General features: G+C 37.8%; 1 protein-coding gene across 2 annotated transcripts in view; it reads left to right on the top strand.

Annotated features, from left to right (window-relative positions):
- Nucleotides 1-22060, top strand: part of LOC130091087 (NACHT, LRR and PYD domains-containing protein 12-like) — a 287371-nt gene that overhangs the window by 99376 nt on the left and 165935 nt on the right. For both annotated transcript variants that reach the window (XM_056258781.1, XM_056258782.1), the window contains one exon: nucleotides 9021-9191. In XM_056258781.1, coding sequence (XP_056114756.1) covers nucleotides 9021-9191 — 171 coding nt within the window. The remainder of the gene's footprint in view (nucleotides 1-9020; nucleotides 9192-22060) is intronic.

The raw sequence follows: 22060 nt of genomic DNA, 5'->3' as shown, positions 1-22060 counted from the left end.
GGAGCTGACGGAGGTGTGAGTAGTGCTGCTGGAGGAATTTCACCGGGTGAGAATGTTCTGACAAGAATAGCTGGTCAGCAGTGAAGGCTTGACTGATGACATAAGACTTGTTAGGATGTGCTTTAGGAATAAGGGTGAAGGATACAGAAGCTCCATTAAGAGTCTGGACATCCTGTCTCACAGTTCTCAGCTGTAGATTCTCAGATTTTCCTTTTAACTGAAGTGTTTGGGCAGCAGGGTGAAGGAGGATTGTTATTTCGAACCCATCATCCAGTATGGCATAAGTGTCTAAGGATCTGTTGCTATTGCGCAGGGTCACTTCAATTACCTTCAGTAGTACTTTATTGCAGTCACTAGGGTGGTCAAGATATAGATTTTGCACTTGCCTCTGGTTAATGTTGCATAGGATGTGTAGGTGTTTCCCGTTACACTGGCTGCAGCGTCCCTTGAGGTCACATTGGGTTGCAAAGTGATCTCGTAAACATCGCCAACAACGTCTCTGTTCCTTGATCCAGTTAGTTCTCTGGTCTTTGGTGAGCTGGAGGAAACCACCACATTTACTGACATGATGTTCGGTAGAGTCACAGTAAGCGCACACTGGATAGCATTCAGCTATGCTGTTAGGAGGAGGCTGAACAACTTTAGGTGAGGGAACTTGGGCTCTGGAGGAAGTCATATGAGAGGAGGTTTTAATACCATGAAGTATGGTTGTACCCCTTAATGGGTGAGGAGGTGGAGGCCTCTGCCGGATAGGCTGACCGATAGGCTGAGATGTTCTTTTTCTCCTGGGCTGGCAGCGGGCTTCTTGTTGTAGCCAGTTGGAAAAATCCAGGAGGTTATAGGAAAGGGGACCTGGTCTACTCAAACTCATACATCTCTTAAACTGGCAGAACTGTTCACAGGGAAGCTTATCTAGTAGTCGCTCAACATGTGAGCCACAGGTAAGCTCAGAGAGATCTTCAGGGCCCATGGACTGAATGAGGCCCACTAATGCCTGCACTCTGAGGGAAAATTGGTCTAAGCCTCTACCATCACCTGTACGAATAACAGGCATCTCCATTATGGTTCGGAGCTCCTTCAAAGCAAGTTGTCTAGGTTGACCATAACGCTCATCTAGGGCTCGTACAGCTTGAGTTTAAGGATCTGGGGCATAAGCATAAGCCAAAGCAAGTCTCCTCTCCTGGTCTACCTTCAGATGATCCAACAGGATGTGGTATTTATACTGCTCTGATTCTCTTGGATCTAACAAGTTGGATAGGGCCATCTTTAACATCATGTACTGGCATTCGTCCTCCCTTATGAGATCAGGGAAAGAAGGGCCTTCTACCCTCCTATAGTTGAACTGCTGGAGGCCAACTGGAGGAACTAGCTGGTTTAGAGGGGGAGCCGATGTCAGGTGGTGTGGCTGCACATTGAGAGGCTGATATACCGGCTGGACAGAATAGGATAAAAACTCAGGCAAAGGTTGATTAGGCAGTGTATAGGCTGGGTGCATGGGGTTATACGAGGCTGGTGCTTGATATCTGGCAGGAAACTGACCACAGCCAGGAGGATGCATGCTCTGCAAGGACAGTGGCATAGGCTGGGTCAGAGGGGCACGGCTTACAGGAGGAGGAGATGGAAGCTGTGACTGAAGTGGAAGAGGAGGGGGCCTATGGTCCTCCATAGTCTGATGGGCTTGTGGTGATTGAAGGTTAGAATTATCAGGGCAAGGGGATAGCAAGCGAGACCGTGAGGAGTGAGTGCTGCTCCTAAGCATGCACTGCTGGATTAATCTACCCTGATTACTTAATTCTTCTACCATTTGCTGTAGGAGTGCAGTCTGAGTGTCAGGCATGGGAGCTATAGGAGAGGTATGTGGGTGTTCAACATCAAGGGTTTGCATTCTCTCAGATAGGATAGGTGAGTAAGGGTGTGGAATATCCTCCTGAATGCCTCCCTCCATGGGCAATTCCAACTCCTCTGGCTCTTCCTCAGACTCATCCGATTTCCAGGGTTGATAATGAGGACCAGTACCAGAACTATCTGCAGGATCAAGCAGTTGTTCTGGTGGTTCTGCTGTAGGTTGTGATCGCTGATGATGTTGCAGGATGAAATCATCATAACGTGCGGAGAGCTGGGCTTGGCGACGTGGGCGTTCAGACTGAGACAATGAGGGCAGGGAGTGATTAGACATATCCACCGATCATCAATGGGCTCCGGCTCGAAGGACCATGAAAAGGATTAAGGGGATAGCAAGGTAGCTAGCTTGAAGCCAATGGGGCTGTCGGTAAGAACAGGTCCAGTCTAGTCACTCAGGTATCAAATTCTTTATTTCTTTTTGTGTGCGTGTGGTTTCTACAAAGGAACATAGGAAAACAGCATTTAAGGTTACAATAATTAAAATATATGAGGCATCTACTCATACTATAAAGTTTATCAAATATACATCTAAATAACTAAAGACAATGCCTAAACAGGAAATATAGCAAGCATAAAAATAAACACCTTTAACCCTCTGGGGACCAGAAACGCGCCGGCGCGTTTTGCTCGTTTTTTTTTTTCACATAGCAGAAAAATAGACTTAAAGTACTACCATAATTTCTGTTCATATAGAGTTAAGAAATATGAGAAAATAATCTGTTAACTGTCTACTTTTTTATGTGCCCACATACAATCAAAATAAAATATAGTGCTTTTGTAAAATAAAGAAAATAAACAGGGTGTGCGTTCTGCTTCTCCGTCACCGTGAACTTTTTTTTTCTGGAGCACGTCTCTAATCTTCAACACAACTCAGCTAATACTATTTACCCAGCCATAAGCAATATATCTTTTTAATCATTTGAGTTTGTACTTTTAAATGATCCGATTCAAAACTAAAATAAATATTCTCCGTTTATGTCATCTATATAAAAAGAGAGACGTGTCAGCCGTTCTAATTATCTTTCTCTCAGCTCATTATCTCTGGTAATGTGACACGCCCACAGAGAGCACGCGCTATTCAAACGCAAATATGTGAAGCAACACATTGAGACGCGTTAACGCCCATAAACTCTGAAAACACTATATTTTTTAGTCAGATTAATCTACTGTCGTCTTGCGCGGCTATGAGGAACAATCCTGGGACATTTACCACAGAACAAGTGCTGGTTTATTTTCACTTCGAGGATGAGCAACAGATCAGCTGAGAAGTAAGTGTTTTATGCAAGTGCTTTGTTCTAATCGCGATATAGAATAACGTTAGTGTCTGTTAACGGAAAAATAGCATACTGTTTAAATGTGAATCATGTTTGTGTGTGTGTGTGTGTGTGTGTGTGTGTGTGTGTGAATGAATGAATGAATGAATGAATGCACAGATACGCACTGTTACAGACTAAATAAAAGACAACATTTCGACTAGTTTTGGATAAAGTTTTTACTCTAAAATAGACATCAAATAAGCTTTTGTTAGGAGTTTCTGCTCATATGTTAAATATATAGTATGTTTTGTCAATAAACTAATCAACTAAGATGTTTGTTCCAATGCAAGCTATATCAAAATAATGAATCCTCAACTTTGAAATATGTATGATCAAACTAAGACATTTATGGAAAAAGACAATTTTCTTTTCAAGATGTTTCCAACTCTAACTTTGAACTTTGAACTGAAATAAAACCATGTCTATATGGTGAAGGGTGTGTGATAGAAGTGTCCAGACGTATGCACCCTGTATTTTAAAGAAGAACATTTAATTATTTGCAATACATTATTCATTCACAAAGAATTTAAGGACATTATTCATGTCCCTAAAGGTTGGAGATTTCCTCATTTTTTTAATTAAGTCATTAAGATTTTTTATTCCTCTTTTTAGTCAACTTTAGCATGGGTGTGTTCACTTATTCTAAGCAGTGTGTGTGTGTGTGTGTGTGTGTGTTGTAAATAAATCCAAACAATCTAAAAGCCATTCTTTTTTAAATCTCCTCATTCTTTGTGCAAGGCTCCTGATAATGATATGGCCTGATAGCACCTAATAGGGCCATTATGGGGAGGGTCTTTGTCTTTCTCAGGTGTGGAATGCCACACATATTAATGAGAGATCACGCCTCCTCGCATAAAGCTTTCTCAAACAAAACAAGTCATTAAAAATGGAAAAGACTTTATTGACTTATCTGAATGAGTAGTCAGGATGATTCTCACATAGTTTTGGAGCAAATATTCTAGACTAGGGATGGGAATTGATAAGATTTTATCAATATCAATGCCACTAACGGTTCTGCTTATCGATCCGATTCTTTAACGATTCTCTTATCGATTCCTGATAGCACAGACTGCACTGTGTGGAAAAAAGTAGCCTAGTCATATGCTTTTTCGGGGAAAAAACAAGTGGTTTTATTTGTTTTAAAGCTTACACTTGAGTAAGCAAACTGTACTTAGGCCTATGTAATAAATGGAACCTTATTGTAAAGTGTTACCGATTAGTTATACACCGATTAAACGTCCCGTGAGTTCAGTGTTGGAAAGATCAGTTGATTTAACCATTCATTAAAACGAATCGGTTCAAATGAGTCATTAGTTCGCGAATTGGACGTGTCATTATCGGACGTGTGCGCGTTGTGTGATTATCCCCGCGGTTGGGACATCCCACAAGATTTGTGTCATCACAGAAAACATTTCATCACTGGATAGTTTTTTTCGTTTATTTAAAGTGTGGTTTATGTCAGCTGAATGTGCGGAACGCTTTTCAGATAAGGCAACGTATTTTAGCACAATTCACACCCAGCGGTAGCCTAATTCAGGAAAAACAAATCTCCGAATGCTCCACATGAAACTTTAGTCTCCCGACCTTATCATCGTGTCGTTTATTTGGATTAATATGTGCGAGGGGAGAGAGAGCAAGACAGCGCTTAGTTTTGAGACGGTGAACCCTTATGCCTCGTTTCCACTGAGCGGTACGGTACGGTACAGTTCGGTTCGGTACGCAATTATTTGCGTTTCCACTGTCAAAAGTTGTGAATGGTACCAAAAAGCCGAACCGTACCGTACCACTATTTGGGTACCCTTCCGTTGGGGTACCTAGCACAGTGGTACGGTACTAAAAGGTGGAGCTAGACTCACTGCAGAACGTTGATTGGTTGACAGAGTATCGTCACTTGCGCGTGCTACAAGGGCATTAGAAGCATACAGTTAAAATATAATACTACTGTTATTGTGTCACGAAATGTAGTTTTAAGAGTTTTTCAGGTGAGAAAGTAGTATTTTAAAGCTCAGATCTGTGGTTTATTTATAGATTTATGATCATTTGAAGATCCATTCCAAGCAATCACCGGGTGCTCGACGCAGCCTTTCCCCGGCTAGCCGTTCTGATGTTTGCCGCTGACTCTGACTTCTCTGTAGTTGTTAAACATGAGATATAATTCGTCTTGTACAGACCTAACAGGTGATCTTTGGTCTCGTGAATCTATAATTCGTTCCCTGGCCAATAGTTTTGGCAGAAGGCTAAGTGAAGTTTCATATATTTGACTGAATTGTTTGCTTTGTTATTAAAGCTTTACTGTATATATTTTGTACCTTTTACTTATACTTTTATAATGGCTATTATTGATAAAACTGAAATTCAACAAATATAGATAGTTTTGTCATTTATTTTATTTTATTACAAGATCATCTGTAATGTTGTTTATTGCAACATTTGTACCAATGCAATATGCAATACATTGCCTGGAATATGTTTAATATTTTTAAATTTAAACGAAAAGAGGCAGGATTGTGTTTTATATTTAGTTTTGTTATAAATATAACGTTACATGCAGTGAATATAATCAATATAGGCTATGCGTTGCCTGAACCACATTTGTGTGCTTATGTTTAAAATGTATTTAAATTAAATCGAAAAGAAGCAGAGTGGTGTTTTATAACATATTTCGTTTTATTGTTGCCTAAAATGTACATAACCGGAGTAGCAGAGCGAGCTGAGTGGCGCATTCAAGAACGCGCCGTTCCATCAGCAGAATTACTGGACTCGCGTCCTCGGGATCATTCTCCTGAGTCGGACTTTGCGTGGCTACTTGGTATTGAGAAACGCCTAATGCCAGCGCTTGTTTCTTGTGACAAACATCCCGAGAAGCAAGAACAAGATCTGCTGTCTGTCATCCATTGTTGTTTACTATGTTGCTTTCTTCGCGCGAAAATGACGTCGATCGCTTCCCTCCGGCAAACACCACGCCTATCAAGTAAGGGTACTGTTGGCAGTGGAAACGCTAGCTGGATCATGCTGTACCAACCCGACCCGTACTGTACTGTACCGTCCCGTACCGTAAGCCTCAGTGGAAACGAGCCATTACTTTCGCTTTGCTCCGAAGAGAGAGAGTGTGCGCGCGCGACCGGGGCTCTCTCTCTCTCCCTGCTCGTTCAGTTTAACATGCGCCCTGTCACAAGCGCAGCAGTTCATCTACATCACTCACCGATTAAATAAGACTTTGGCGGTACAAAAATTTGCTTTGGATGCCGTGCTATGGTGCTTGATAAAGGACAAAAGGGACAGTTGTGAGTTCACGGTCTGTAGCCTACATACTATGGCTGACTCAGAGCAGGAGCATCGATAAGAGGACTCGTTAACGTCGAGGGCATACAATATCGATGGATCGTAAAACTTAGAACCGGTTCTCGAGTGGAACCGGTTTTCAATGCCCATCCCTATTCTAGACTATGTGATACAATTTTCAAAAGTCTTGTGAAGAAATAATCAATATGTGTTTTGTGGCCTTATTTCAGAAACTTTTATTTTTAAGTTTTTCAATAACCATGCATAAATAAAATTCTCTCAAAAATACAAACATGTACATACATGTTGCTCACATATCATGGTAACCCCGTTTGTGCTATATAGAGTGAATTTACACCTTTGCCATTAACACAGGGCCGGCGCTAGCTATAGGCAGAGCAGGCGATTGCCTTGGGCCTCGGGCTTTGAGGAGGGGCCTCCATAACCATAACATAGTCCACCAGACGGGCAGAAATACTAGCCTCATTGTTCATTGGATATTGTTGAATTGTCACTCATCTGCAGTTAAACCAATTAATGTTTCCGTTTCAAAGCGGGCCGGCTTCTAAAGTTTGTGCGGACGCATCCATCAGGTGCGAAGCAAAAGCCTAATAGGCATGCAAAGCACAGCTCGTAATGCAGGTGTGTGCGTTGTCGTCATCTATTTTGGAGTGATTGCAATGTATTATAAATATAAACTTGTACTGTAGTCAGCGTAATTTCTGGAAAAATCATTCACCGCTTTTTTACGAGTTTAAAAGAGCGCGAGCGTCATTAACGTGCCCAGACGCAACGCTTTGAATTTGCGCGTACAATGAATAACATCGCGTCGGGAGCTGACTAGTAAAAAAGCTACAAAACAAGTATAAGACAAGACGTTTGTATTCAAAGTTAAAAAGCCTACACATTTTTAAATGTTTCAAATAAAGGATCTCATGGGTCTATCTTCTAAATTCTGCTGATGATTAGATTATACCCTGACATCATGGCCAACTTACGCCAATAATCAGTTTAGATTTTTTTTTTCTAATCAGTAGCGATCGTGTCTTTCTCTTCCACTTGATTTGTGTATAGCATATTTAAGCTAACAATGCAATGCATAATATCATATTAATAATTATGACAATATCTGCAGTCAATATTGATTAAATGGGAGGGAAAATCCTGCCCATACCGCAGCTATGAAAAAAATGATAAAAGCACTTATGGTCATCTCCTGAAGTGGTATTCTGGAACTGTGAATAAATGGAATAAAACAGCAAAATAACAACAATAACATCTTCATTAAACAAAAAAGAGATGACCTTAGATAATCTTTTTTAAAATACTTTTTTAAAACAACTTTTTAATAATCCCAAAATCCTGAAAAAAAGTATCACAGGTTATAAAATAGGCTAAATATTAAGCACCATTTCTAACATTTGATAATAAATCAGAATATTATAAAGTTTTCTGAAGTATCACGTGACACTAATTCAGCTTTGCACCACAGAAATATATTTTAAAGTATAGTAAAATAGGAAAACCATTTTTTTCAATTTTAATAATATTTATTATTTTTCTGTATTTTTGATCAAATAAATCCAAGCTTGATGAGCATAAGAGACTTCTTTCAAAAACATTAAAAATAGTAATGTGTCCAAACTTATGTACTGTGTAAGTAAAAATATACAAAGGTTAGGAATCATATTTGTTTCAAGAGTTTTTTATTGGGGGTGGGGGGCCTCCAACATGAATATTGCCTAGGGCCTCCAAATGTCTAGAACCGGCCCTGCATTAACATGTTTATAAATAACTGAAAAAAAGCACAAATGTCAGTGCATGTCAAAACATCCCAAGGGCCCCAAAAACACTCTGGTCCCCAGAGGGTTAAAGACAAATCTAAGAAATTGAGAACGATACTAAGTATCAAACAAAAGGCACTTACATGGTCAATTATGCACACGCAGGAAAAAACAAAGAAATGAGAAAAACTCAGTCCTCTGCACAGTACATCCATGTGCTGCAAACAAAGTAACATGCTGTGGGCACAGGTGCAGTTAATAAAGCCAGATATAGAGTCCTGATTGGCTAAGAAATCAGGTGGGTGGAGCTAGAGTTAATATGAAAATTAACAGGCTAAGAGGGGTGTGGCACATGCTTTGCACCTTGTGGATTAAGGGACACAAAACTTCTCAACACACACACACACACATATGCACTAATTGATACTCCATAAATATTACATAGTACAGATCTCAGTAAATCTAATCTATGTAGTGAATAGAGTCATTTATTAAAGCAGATTTTGCATAGGTCAGGACTGACTTTTAATATAGTGCAAATAAGAGATTATTTTTCCTGATTGAATGATACTTTAGATGTTGTATGATCATGTTTTGTGACATTTTATATCTCAATCTAATAATCCATCAAACATATTAATTTGTGCTTTAAGTTTGAACTTTCTCTTTAATAATGGATTGATTGCTGATCTGATCTGAACTGAGAGAGTGAAGAGTGTGTCGTTGTTCTCTACAGGTTGTGGGATTGTGGCGTCACAGATGAGGGTTTTGCTGATCTGACTTCAGCTCTGAGATCAAACCCTGAACACCTGAGAGAACTGGATCTGTCATTTAATAAAATAGGAAAATCTGTGAATCTGCTGTCTGATGTACTACAGAATCCTCACTGTAAACTGGAGAAACTGTGGTAAGATCATATTAGACTCTTACACATGAATCACAATGTAAAGTATATTTGAAGTGTTCAGCCTCTTTCTGCTGCTGTGAGTTCAGCTGATTGAGCTGTAAATGATTGAGCACATGAGCTGATCCTCAATAACATGACACTGCAGGACTGAGAGTCACACTGAAATACACACTTTCACACACAATTCAACATTTCAGTCTTTTGACTTTAAACAAACTCGAGCTCAACACAGTCAGAACTGAGAAATGAAGAACATGGCGGATTTATTCTTACTGGTAATTATGTTCATCTTTCTGCATTGACACTTTCTAAAATGTTTTTAAAGTTGTGTTTGTACACACACACACACACACTGTCATAGATCGCACCTCCGTGGCTCTCTCCGATCGCCGAAGGACACCGTCACCTGAATACTGAACTTCATTTCCCATCATGCACCTCCCTGGATTGATTACACCAAACACCATACACCTGCACTGCGCTGATTACACTCACACCTGCACCTCATTCACACTAGGGCTGTCAATCTTCCTCTATAATAAAATTCGAATTCCATTCCTTATTTTATTTAATATTCGAATATTAAATGTTCAAATTCATCCTATTATTAATATTTACGACTTTACTCAGGCTTATGGATCGCCAATGCCACTATTGCATGTGGTTGTTGTTACACGTTCTGTCCACTAGAGGGATATCTAACATTACAATAAACATTTTATTCGTGCTGAATATGGTTGCAGCGCTACCGATGGTTTTCGGCTAATATCTCCGCTAAAACACCACCAAAAATTCTGAAACTTATATCGTTCTTTTCAGTTCGACTAGACGGTTCCAACGAGTTTGGTGCTCGCCGAATCCGTTGAGTTTTCACCGAGATATTTGCGCTTCACGGGTGTTTTTTACGTTGTTAAACATTTACCATTTTTGACAGTATTGTTATGATGATACAGCGTGGATAACGTGCACAATTGTGTTACGATTCAAAAACGTTATTGTTCATCAGACGAAACAAAAGCATTTCATTTTCACATGTGTGTAAGCCAAGGTGGCGAGAAAGGCAAGATTGCATATAAAAAAATTAATGAATGGGAATAGGAGCAGGCTTCACTCAATGATTAAACTTAAACTTTAAGAATGCTGGCCTGATGATTAGAATATATAACGTTAAACAGGAAAGAGGCCGCACTATGCATAAATTGTTTTATTTGCACAACAAGACACGCGCCAAAACGCGTTTGTGCAAATAAAACAATTTATGCATAGTGCGGCCTCTTTCATGTTTATATATATAAAAAAAATTAAAATATACATAAAAAAACAATATTCGAATAGTAACTTCAGCATTCGAATAGTATTGATTTTTTAAATATTCGAATTATATTCGAATTTCGGAATTCGTTCCAACAGCCCTAATTCACACACACCCATTTAAGCCTCATTCACACACTCATTCAGTGCGAAGTCTTGTTCTGCCCCGGCTAACATTTCTGAGCGTTATACCACATTGTTTTGCATCCCTGTTTTTGACCCTTGCCTGTTTGCTGTTCCTTGTCTCTTGTCTGCCGCCTGCCTCGACCCTTGCCTGGTATTGTTTATGAATCTGGATTTCCTCTGACATCCCTGTTTGCTGGTTTCTGTATTCTGCCTGCCTGACTACTCTCCATTAAAACACTGAAAATGGATCTGAACATCTCTGACTCTGCATCACACACACACAAATTGATACTCCACATATATCTTAGTAACATACTAAAACTAACCTATGTTGTAAATAGTGTCATTTATTAAACAGATTTTGCACAAGACAGACAAAATATGATCATGTTTTGTGACATTTAATCCAATTTTAATCCAATGATCAAACATATTAATTTGTGCTTTAAGTTTGAACTTTCTCTTTAATAATGGATTGATTGCTGATCTGATCTGAACTGAGAGAGTTAAGAGTGTGTTGTTGTTCTCTACAGGTTGTGGGATTGTGGCGTCACAGATGAAGGTTGTGTTGCTCTGGCTTCAGCTCTGAGATCAAACCCTGAACACCTGAGAAAACTGGATCTGTCATTTAATAAACTAGGACATTCAGGAGTGCAGTTGCTCTCTGTTCTGAAGGATGATCCACATTATAAACTAACTAGTTTACTAGTTTGGAACTAAAAAAGGAACTAGTTTACTGTGAGTATATTTTTATTTCAAGCCTTTAAATTGACCCAATTTCAGTAACAGGTCTCATATGTGTGAAACTGGAGAATAAAAGATAATAATTCAGCTCCACTTTAGTCTCTATAAACCTTTTTGAATAAGAGTTTAATTCTGTGATGTGAATATGATTATGAATAGACTAGGTCTAAATATTTTCATCTCTTACATGTTTACATGCACAACTATTGTTTAAATTGGGTTTAATTAATTCCGATTGATAAATCCAAATTTAGTGTATCACAGACTTCAAATCGGAATTGAGATTTTGACATTTCACACATTGCACGAATATTCCCCACTGTTTGCACATACTGTTCCCCTACATTGTTTGTTTGTTTAACACAGGAAGACTTAATAATTATCTATTACGGGTTGGGTCCTCATTAGGAGACAATGAGCAAATGAACCGTTGTGTTGTGCTGCTTATATTTATCAGGCAGTAAAAACACGAATGCCTGCACCCAAAACAGCCTGTGGATGAGAGTATGACAGAAGGACCGGTGGGATGATGTCCTGCTCCGCTTCACAGATCATAGAATGGAATTTTTGAATGACACGAATATGTACGAATAGCCGTGAGATTGCGTTGGTCATTCATGACACATTCAACATTTTACAACAGCTCTTGCGCGTCATACGTCATTACGCACACACACAGCACTTTCCAGTTTTGGTTTTCAATCTGATCAAGTGTTTATATGTCCTCTCGATCGGAGTGAGTGTGTGTGTGTGTGTGTGTGTGTTATCATTTACTGTTATTAATCTATTAGTTTTTCATTAATATCTCTGGCCGTAATATGAATATACATGATCTCCAGATGTGATGTGACAGCAGTAATGTCTCATACTCATATGTGACTGACTGTGTGTTTTATTGTAGGACTCTCAGTGTTTAGACGTCAGTCCAGTTTCCTCAGGATCAGCTGATGGTGAATAAGGAGCCGCTACAGAGACTGAAGACACAGAAACACACAGCGATCACACTGACGTGTGTGTGTGACTTAACACCAGTCTCTTGTTTTATAGTAATGGCTCATGAAAATGAGTGCTGAAAACAGCAGCTTTGAATTGTTTAAAAAATCTGAGACTACAGAAAAGATCAATGTTGTAAATTTTTCTACCAGCAGAAGGAGACAAAGATTATGCAAATAATTTCACTGAATTTATTTCTGTAAAATATTTATTAGTATTTATCTATTTTGGTATATGACCAGCTATTAAAGTTTCCACCTAAATCTTCACATTCTTTTACTGGTTTCTTTTTCCCTCCTGCCTCTGAACACCATTAACTACTAATTGCTATATGTTGACACTTATTCTTCTTGATGGCAAGTATTTCTAAAGCCAACACAAATCAGTGATATGACACTCTTGCTTAATTTCTTACTTTATATTAGGAAAAGACCTGCCTTCTGTCAAAGAAACAGGAATTATGAAATTCAAATATTTAATTTTATTTCAAAATGTACTCTCCCTATCCAGCCCTGTGCAAAGCATGATGGGAAGGGGAAAGCCTGTTCCTAGTTTCTATAATAATATTTTAACAAAACAAATGTATGTACTCTTTATTCAAATGGATTAAGTAAAGTGGCTGAAAAGAATCGTGTTGGATTAACTTAATTTACTGGAGTAAATTGAACAAGCATCAAATGTTATTTTTGACATTAAAATATTGAGTTGAGCCAAACGCAACTGTCTCAATTCAGTTTTAACGCAATGCAATTGTGTTTGAATAAGAAAGCTTTTATCCATTACAACATTTATCTAACTTTGTTGTTTTATATTCATTTGTTTTTTATTAATTGACACAGACACACACACCAAATCCAGACAGGAATTACAGGTGGAACTATGAACAGAAAAGTATTTATTTATTTTTACCTTTTTTATTAAATTCCAATCAAATTACAAATAATAAACGCACAATAGTCTAACTGTATACTTATTTAGAATTATAAAAACTGTATTTGTAAATTTGGATTTACAAATAGTAAAATAAAATATACAGTAGGCGATGATATATAAAATAATAATTCAAGTAAAAGAAAGAAAATGATAAACAGAAAAAGGAACTGGTATGAGATCATCATATAAATAGCATAAAAGCTTAACTGAGTTAGCGACGTACGAACTTAGACCGGACCCCTGGACTGATTCCGGTTACCGACCTTCATCGCCCGGCTTTTCGACTATGCTCCCTGTCTGCCAAATGGCAGCCTAGACCCCGGTTGTTCATTAAATGTTCTTTGCTTTTTATGTTTTATGTATTATATTTAAAATAAATGTGTTTATTTATTTTTTTTTCTTCTTTTTTTACCAGTTTTAATAAAGTTGTATTAAACTTTATGACCTTCTGTCATTTTTCTGTGTGATGATTAATTTACTGTTATGCCCATTAATGATAGGCTATACAATATTTAAAAAGTATATAGGCCTACTCATCTTACATCTGACTAATTAAAAAAATACCCTCAAAACATAAGATGCTAAATGGAGGATATCTATATCTAGAATAAAAATAAATAAATCGACAGTAGGCCTATACGTCGTCTCTCAGTTTCTGAATGTCGCGCAACACTGTTTCTACAGCCCTGTCGCGTGCAATGTTCGTTGCGAGCACGTATAGGCTATATCAGCAACAATGCCATAGTAGCCTAGAAATGCAACGTGCCACAGACGTTGCCACAACATAAATGTGTTTGCTGGGTTCATACGTGCTCTCAGCGAGGAAGGAGCTTCAAAGGTATTCTACATCAGGTCTATAATCTGTGCAATTAATCTGGAGAAAAAAATAATTATAAGCAAACAAAAATAGCCTATTATAAAGTAATTGCTTAACTTAAGTTGGTTAGCTTTGAAATGTCGTACGATTTGTAAAGATGTTTTCCTTTTTTGTACAAAAGTATTAACTTCAATATAGTAATTTAATCTCGTCATGCCTAGCCTAATAATGCGTAAACAAACAACAGGTAGGCCTACCCTAGGCCTATTAGCCTATTATTAACAACACATTTCAATGTAGGCACTTAAGCCGACTGTATCATTTTCGATAGCCTACAACATTTTTTCAGGCCTCCAAAATATCAACATAAACAACTTTGTTGCCAAACCTGTTTGGATCTATGCCTTTGTCATCTGACTGATGGTCACGAGTGTTTATTGACTCATTAAACTCGTTATTGCCTTACTGTATCTTTTAACATAACTTATATGCTATCTTTTAACTTAACTTATAGGCCTACTAGTAAGTGAATGTCTGTAATTATTTATTTAGGGAAAACTGCACAAAACTTGCAACTCCGTGCGGATGAGGCTTGAGATCAAGCGCGTAACGTGACGTCATTGTCGCTCGCGTCACAAATTCAGAGTGAAAGTAAATGTTCAGAGTTCATGTTTCACCATTTAAACGGTCTAAATTGACTCTACAATACGGAGTAACATAGTGTTCAATAAGAAGATTATAATGAATGTACGTGTAGCTGCTTGAAAGAAATAATATTTGTGAATCTGTATGTAGGCTAATTAAATGTTGATCAAGGTGAGTGTTCAGGTCTCGAGAAGCTTTACAGGTGAGTACCGCATTCATGTTTTCCCCGAAGAAAACAGTAGCCTAGCCTACGTTATTAGATATGAATTTTTCCATTTTAAGCAAGTTAACGTGGTTTCATTGGTTTTCCGTGTTTCTGTGGTCTATTTGAGCATTTGTGTTATACGACATGTGTTTGATTGATCGCCGCATCTCAATCCTGTTTCTCTAGATCCGGTCAGTTGAATTATTGTGTTTGTCATTTCCATCCAGAGTCACTGTTGGATGTCAGATTCTGTTTCAACTGTTCAGATTCATCATGGATGACACACACACATCCAGGGATGAAGATTTGTCTCCAGGATGCAGGTATTTAAATAAACACTATATTAAATCACATTTAAATTACAGAAACTGGAACTATATTGTTTATAATGTTGACTAGGGTGCACTTATAATGTTAGTATGATTTTTGCATTCATCAAAATTGTCATAATACAGAAATAAAAGGCATTTTCCTACCCTGATTTTAGCCATCTGATTTGAACGCTCTTAGGCCTATAGGGCTGTGCGATATGGACAAAAAAAAAAACTATCATGATTTCTAATACATTTTTCAGTTTCGATTTTAATCACGATTTTGACACACAGACACACTTTACATTCATAAATGCATTCGGTGTGAATTTGAAACGGCAAAATAATCTATAAGTAAAGTTGTAACAATTACTCTCTAGAAGAAACATATGGCAAAACATATATTGGGTAATCAAACCATCAAAAAAAAACAAAAAAAAAAACAGACTCAAATAATTAAAATTTGAACAGCGCAAAACACACGTCTGTTTAATTCACGCTGGAAGCCAGAGGGCGCCCTCATTTCCCCAATGTGAAGCTTCAAGTTAGCGCTGTAGACTGATAAAACATGAAGAAAATAAACACACGACTGCATCAATATGGGTGCATTTGAATTATTCAAGTCTTCTCGGGTATTTTTATAATAATAATGTAGGCTATATAATGTAATGCTAATCCACATACAGTAGGCTAGCCTTTATCTTTGTATAGAATAGCCATAGCCTAAAATAGTGCATATCTGACTATGGCAAGCCGTTTTAACTTTTATTCATTTCCAGGATATGAATCCTTGATATCAACAATTCAATTGTCACTAGTTAAAATGATAATTATTGATATCAGGAATAATATTTCTACTAGTAACAATGGCAATTTTTGATATCAGGAATATGAAAAGCCCTTTGTATGGAAAGTCCTTTGAGCATTTATTCAATACGCATTTATTTCATCTTAGGCTACTATAGTAAGACTTTTTTTCAAACTAGTTCGACAAAATGGCGAACTAAAAAGTCTCAACTAGTTGGCTTTTTGACGAACTAGTGGCCATCTGGACCGAACTAGTAAAGCACAAAGGCGCACTAGTTAACTAGTGAGCAGCAAAACTTTTAACATGTTAACTAGTCAAACATAAATTCGGCTAACTAGTTAACTAGTGGACGGCATTTTGGCTCTCACTAACTAGCAAAGCCCAAAATGTCCATTAGATAACTAGTTGACACGTGTTGGAACTTACTAGTTAACTAGTAAGGCAAAAATTGTCACATACTAACATACTGGGAGCCAGTGTAATGAAGCTAAAACAGGAGTAATGTGGTCGTATTTAATAAACACCATAACTTCCACACTACTGCTGTCATCACTCAGTTTAAAGTGATCCCACACAGCTGAGGACTGGAGCGTTATCTTCACTGCTGTCAGGCGTGCAGGGAAGATTTTGATAAATGTGTATATATACTCTATATATATGTAGAGAGAGAGAGAATATTTACAGTAGCCTATATATACAGTATAGCCTACTCCATGGAGCAGAGAACCTGCGTTTCTGTTTTACTCACCAACAATACAAAAGGAAAAGAAACATAGAAAAACCTTGGTGTTTCATTGTTAAAAAGGCAAAAAGTAAAATAAATCAAGCAAGATTAAAGATTCATCTGACAGTGCACAGGTTTCACACTTTTTTTCTGCATAGATATTAATCAATGAGCTGGCAGTTAACAAAATTAAAAGTTAATCAGGCTTTAAAGGGTTAAATTTTGGCAGGAGGGAATTCTTGCTGGACAGCCAATAGGAAGGTTTAAAATATGCCCGCTACCACCCCCTTATTAGCATTTTAACTAGTTAACTAGTCAGCATTTTTGCTTTCACTAGTACTACTAGTAGACATTTTGAGCGTCACTAGTTAACTAGTAAAGTAAAAAAGTTCAACTAGTTAACTAGTGGGCATTTTGGCTTTCACTAGTTAACTAGTAAGGTCTAAAAAAGCGTCAACTAGTTAACTAGTAGACATTTTAGCTCGTACTAGTTAACTAGTATGACAATTTTTGCCTTACTAGTTAACTAGTAAGTTCCAACACGTGTCAACTAGTTATCTAGTGGACATTTTGGGCTTTACTAGTTAACTAGTTAACTAGTGCAGAAAATTGCTGTCCACTAGTTAACTAGTAAGCTGAATTTATGTTTGACTAGTTAACATGTTAAAGGTTTTGCTGCTCACTAGTTAACTAGTATGCCTTTGTGCTTTACTAGTTTGGTCTAGATGGCCACTAGTTCGTCAAAAAGCCAACTAGTTGAGACTTTTGGTCTACTAGTTCGCCATTTTGTCGAACTAGTTTGAACAAAAGTCTTACTAGTAAAATGAAATAAATGTGTACTAGTAGGATATTGAAAAAATGCTCAAAGGGCTTTCCATAGTCGATTACTAAAAAGATAAGGTGTTACCGCACAAAAGCGGTTTATTTAGTGTAGTAAGCCTCCTCTCCATTGACATCCATTCCTAAAAAACGGCCTGTGTTCTCCTTTCCTGCGTACCAGCGTTAGCTTTCCGTTATTTTGGCTAAAGGTTGCAGGCTTGTCATCTAGTGGCTTTGGTGTTTGCAAGTGTCACACTCGCTTGACAAATGTTAGAGCTGGGATTCAAGAAGGCTTCAAGAAAATGAGTTTTCCCATAGCATCTACGCAATACGAGTGAACCATATCGATAGAAAACTCGCTGTGTGATTGACAGCTTCAGCAATTGTAAAGGGAGTGATCTTTGATCGTATTCTATATATAATTTAATCACAGTTTAAATAACTGATTATTTTCATGCTTCTAAGAGAAACAATTGTAAAGTTGACCATTTAGTCACTGGTTTGATTTACTGACACATCTGACTGTACATGAATCATTATATCAGAAATCACTGATCACAGATCAGGCATTAGAATAAACACGTACTTATGTTGTGGCATTACTAGTGTCCATGTCGTAAAAGTCTGTTTGCAAAGCCTGCACCGACAGAATCCACAGTGAAATATATTCTGAATACAAATAAATAATCCTCAACTGATACATTCACATTGAAATATCATTAAAATCCAATAAGATAGCCTTCTCATAATGTGCTCTTTACATGCTTTTTGTAAACCTTATAATAGAATGATTATCATCATAAAGGAATAAATCTTTCTCTTTGTAATAGTTTAGTAGTTCATCAGAAGATAAGCAAGTCTTTGGATCATCTAGTAGGATTCAAGAGTGGAGAGACACAGATTGATTCTTAGTGTTTTTATCTTCATTTTATATTTTAACATTGTTGCTCACACAGAAGGACACATCTATGAGAGCACTTAGTTTAATTTACAGTTTATAGTATTAATAAAAAAGTGCTCTTTAAAGTAACAAAAAAAAATTTAATTTAAAAAATATATATAATAACAATTTTTTTTAATGCAATTACTTTAATCTCTCTTTGTTATAGTTCAGTTGATCAGAATAGACCAGAACCAGAGCCCAGCTGTGTGTCTATGAGGAGTGACGGGTCTATGGATCCACCAATATATTTTAAGAGTGGATATACACAGACTGATCTCAGGTATAACATTTCTACTAGAAAACATATAATAAAAAAATTATATTATGGTGTTTTGGTAATGTGGTATTTAGTCTAGGTGTTTTTATCTTCATTTAATATTTTTACCATGTGTGATTTTATTTTATTTTATATAATATAATAACGAAAACTATTTTAACGCACTAACTTTAATCTCTCTTTGTTATAGTTCAGTTGATCAGAATAGACCAGAACCAGAGCCCAGCTGTGTGACTATGAGGAGTGACAGGTCTATGAATCAACCATTAGATTTTAAGAGTGGAGATACACAGACTGATCTCAGGTATAACATTTCTTTAAAAATATCATTATAGTATCGTCACGGGTAGTTGTTCTGAACAAAGCACACAACAGGAATAATCCAGGAAACAGTCTATAATTCAAAAATACTCAGGGAGTATAAATGCTAAAACAAATGAGGGAACTAATAAGCTAATAAACTGGATGATAGGTGTAATGAATGAAACAGAAATAGACTATGAAAACTATAGGTCAACTGACAGGGCACACTGGTAAACAGGACAGAACCAAAACCACAACGAAACAAAGTAAAACAACAGAGCATACATGTTACAAGTAGAATTTTATTTAATAACCATAATAATAGTATCAATAGTATGGTAAGTGTCTTTAATTACTATGTAAATTCACTATGTGCATTTTACATTGTACTTATATTTATAAAAAGCCCTGCATTTAATTACAGCTGTAATTTGTCGTGGAAATCCTTAATACGAATACAAGCTACTTAATTTGACTTTCCAGTTGTTAAAAATAATAACTACAGTATCTCGAGGTAATTCCCCGAATTAAGGTGACGGCGTCCCTTTAAGAAACTACTATCACTACCTCAGTCATACATGAGCACACAGGTCTTTAGCACCTATACACTCTCACCGTCCTTCTCAGGTGTGCGCTGGTCCGACACGGGATCATTAACACTAACTCAGAGTATTACAGCCTCACCCCGAGGACGGCTCTATAGTCTTCCAACACTATCACTGTCTCTGCGGTGGTCTTTTGAGCATAGAATCTTTAGTACTTCTAATACTACCTCAATCACACATAGATGTTTCTGCTGTTGTCTTTTGAGCGTAGAATCTATTTCTCAGCTGCGCAGCATATACCTGACACGACTCCCCAGTTGCTCTTTGCAGAAATAAAGTTTTATTCACGGCCGGGAGATCACTGGCCACAACAACCAAGTGAGTCTCCTGAATAGAAAGATACATGTACATTTATATCGTGCAGTTGAGTAAAAATCAATGTCACTCAAGTCTTCTTCACTGTGATTTGTTCTGGTGATTGGTTTGTAATGATCTAAGCTAATCATATGTCTGTTAGTTACTGTGTTAAGCACTTTTTGGTTAAGTATATATGGCCTTTGACCTGAGCATCCTTAGTCTGCATTTCTCTATACTATTTATAATACTACCCATTACATAAAATATTTCTATCACAAATGATATCTATAATTTCACTGTTGATCCTTCCATTACCCCTTAACTCACCCTTAAACCTAACCATAACACCAAACCTGTCACCTTAAAGTCGCCATGAAATCAAAATGAAGTTTTTTGGCTTGTAGTATGAATATGTTAGCCTTACTGTTATCTATAAGCTTGTGTGCAACAAAACAATAACAACATCAACATTCGTATTTAAGTATTCAAAACTTGGTCTCTCACTTCAGCAAATTTGGATCAATGATTTTTGATGACATCACCCTGCACTTCAGCTTCTCATCAGATTTTCTGTTCAATCAAATGCGCTCTAGAATCTACAGCGTCCCGCCCCCTACATTATAAATAGACGCTGAAGCTGCGGCTGAAATCTGTCACTTGTTCACACATTTACTATTTTGTACATGGTGAATTGCACATAGTGCACTATATAGGGTATAGGGAATGATCCAGACAGCGTAAACATGCTTTCCATCTGTAATTAATTAAGAGAAAGTACCCCGCCATCTTACTCCGACGAAAGTGACTTGAATGCACCTGCCGTCGTAAACATGACGTCCCACCTTGTAAGTACGAACTTCCCAGGAGGACTTCAACGCACCATGACGCATTCCGACCGCTGTGAGGAACTCGATCGGAAAAATAAAAGCACTATTGGCTATGGAAACATTGGAGGACATTGTTGCTAATTTATTATTCACGCCGTTTTTAAAATTAATTTTTAAAGAAAAGCTGGAGTTAATCAGCAAAGGAAGACCTACACCAGAGCTTAATTTGGTGCAAAAAGCCAAAGCTTTTTTTAAAGCATTTCAACCCCAGCAATTATAAGCGATATCTTTGGATGACAGCACCAATCAAGAAGCTAAAGCTTTACTGCTGGAATTGTTTGATGTTTGGGTAGGCCAAAACTATTTAAAATCGAATAGGTTACGCGTCTAATTTTATTCTGGCCGCCGCTGCCACTGTTTTATTCATGTTAAGCTTTAGTTGAGAAAATATATTTTGCAGAATTACTGGTCTGTCTGTAAATTTACTTACTCCGCGACCATGCACATTTGCTGTAATACTGCATAATAGGTATATTTTTGTCACCATATTCCACCACAGTTGTCACCATATTCCGCTGAAATGACACCAATTGTGTGATGATGCTTTGGAAGGATTCTTGGATAGCAAACATCGCAACACTCTTTCCAGATCCTGGTTGGCTCTCTCGGTTTGGCCATTGCTCTGGGGATGAAACCCAGAGGACAGACTGACAGTCGCTCCCAGTAATTTACAAAATTCTCGCCAAAATTTGGACACAAATTGGGGACCCCTGTCAGAAACCGCGTCTATCGGGAGGCCATGTAAGGGGAAAACGTGGTCTACCACAGTCACCGCTGTCTCCTTGGCAGAAGGTAATTTGGGCAAGGGAATGAAATGAGCCGCCTTCGAGAACCGGTCCACTATGGTCAAAACGACCGTCTTGCCCTGGGAGGGCGGTGATAAAATCTAGCGCAATGTGGGACCAGGGTCTCGAAGGGACAGACAGCGGTTGGAGTAACCCATCTGGGGGTCGATTGGAGGTCTTACCAGTGGCACAAACCGAGCAAGCCAAGACAAAACTGTGAATGTTGCGAGCCATTAATGGCCACCAGAATCGTTGCTTAACCAAAATACTGGTCCGACTAACCCCTGGATGACAAGCCACGTTAGAACAATGCCCCCATCGAAAGACGTCAGACCG

The sequence above is a fragment of the Rhinichthys klamathensis genome, unplaced genomic scaffold (assembly GCF_029890125.1).
Source record: "Rhinichthys klamathensis goyatoka isolate OS25496 unplaced genomic scaffold, OSU_Roscu_1.1 h1tg000159l_1, whole genome shotgun sequence".
Taxonomy (NCBI): domain Eukaryota; kingdom Metazoa; phylum Chordata; class Actinopteri; order Cypriniformes; family Leuciscidae; genus Rhinichthys; species Rhinichthys klamathensis.
Note: the sequence above shows the minus strand (reverse complement) of the source record. Positions and strands in the feature narration are given on the sequence as shown.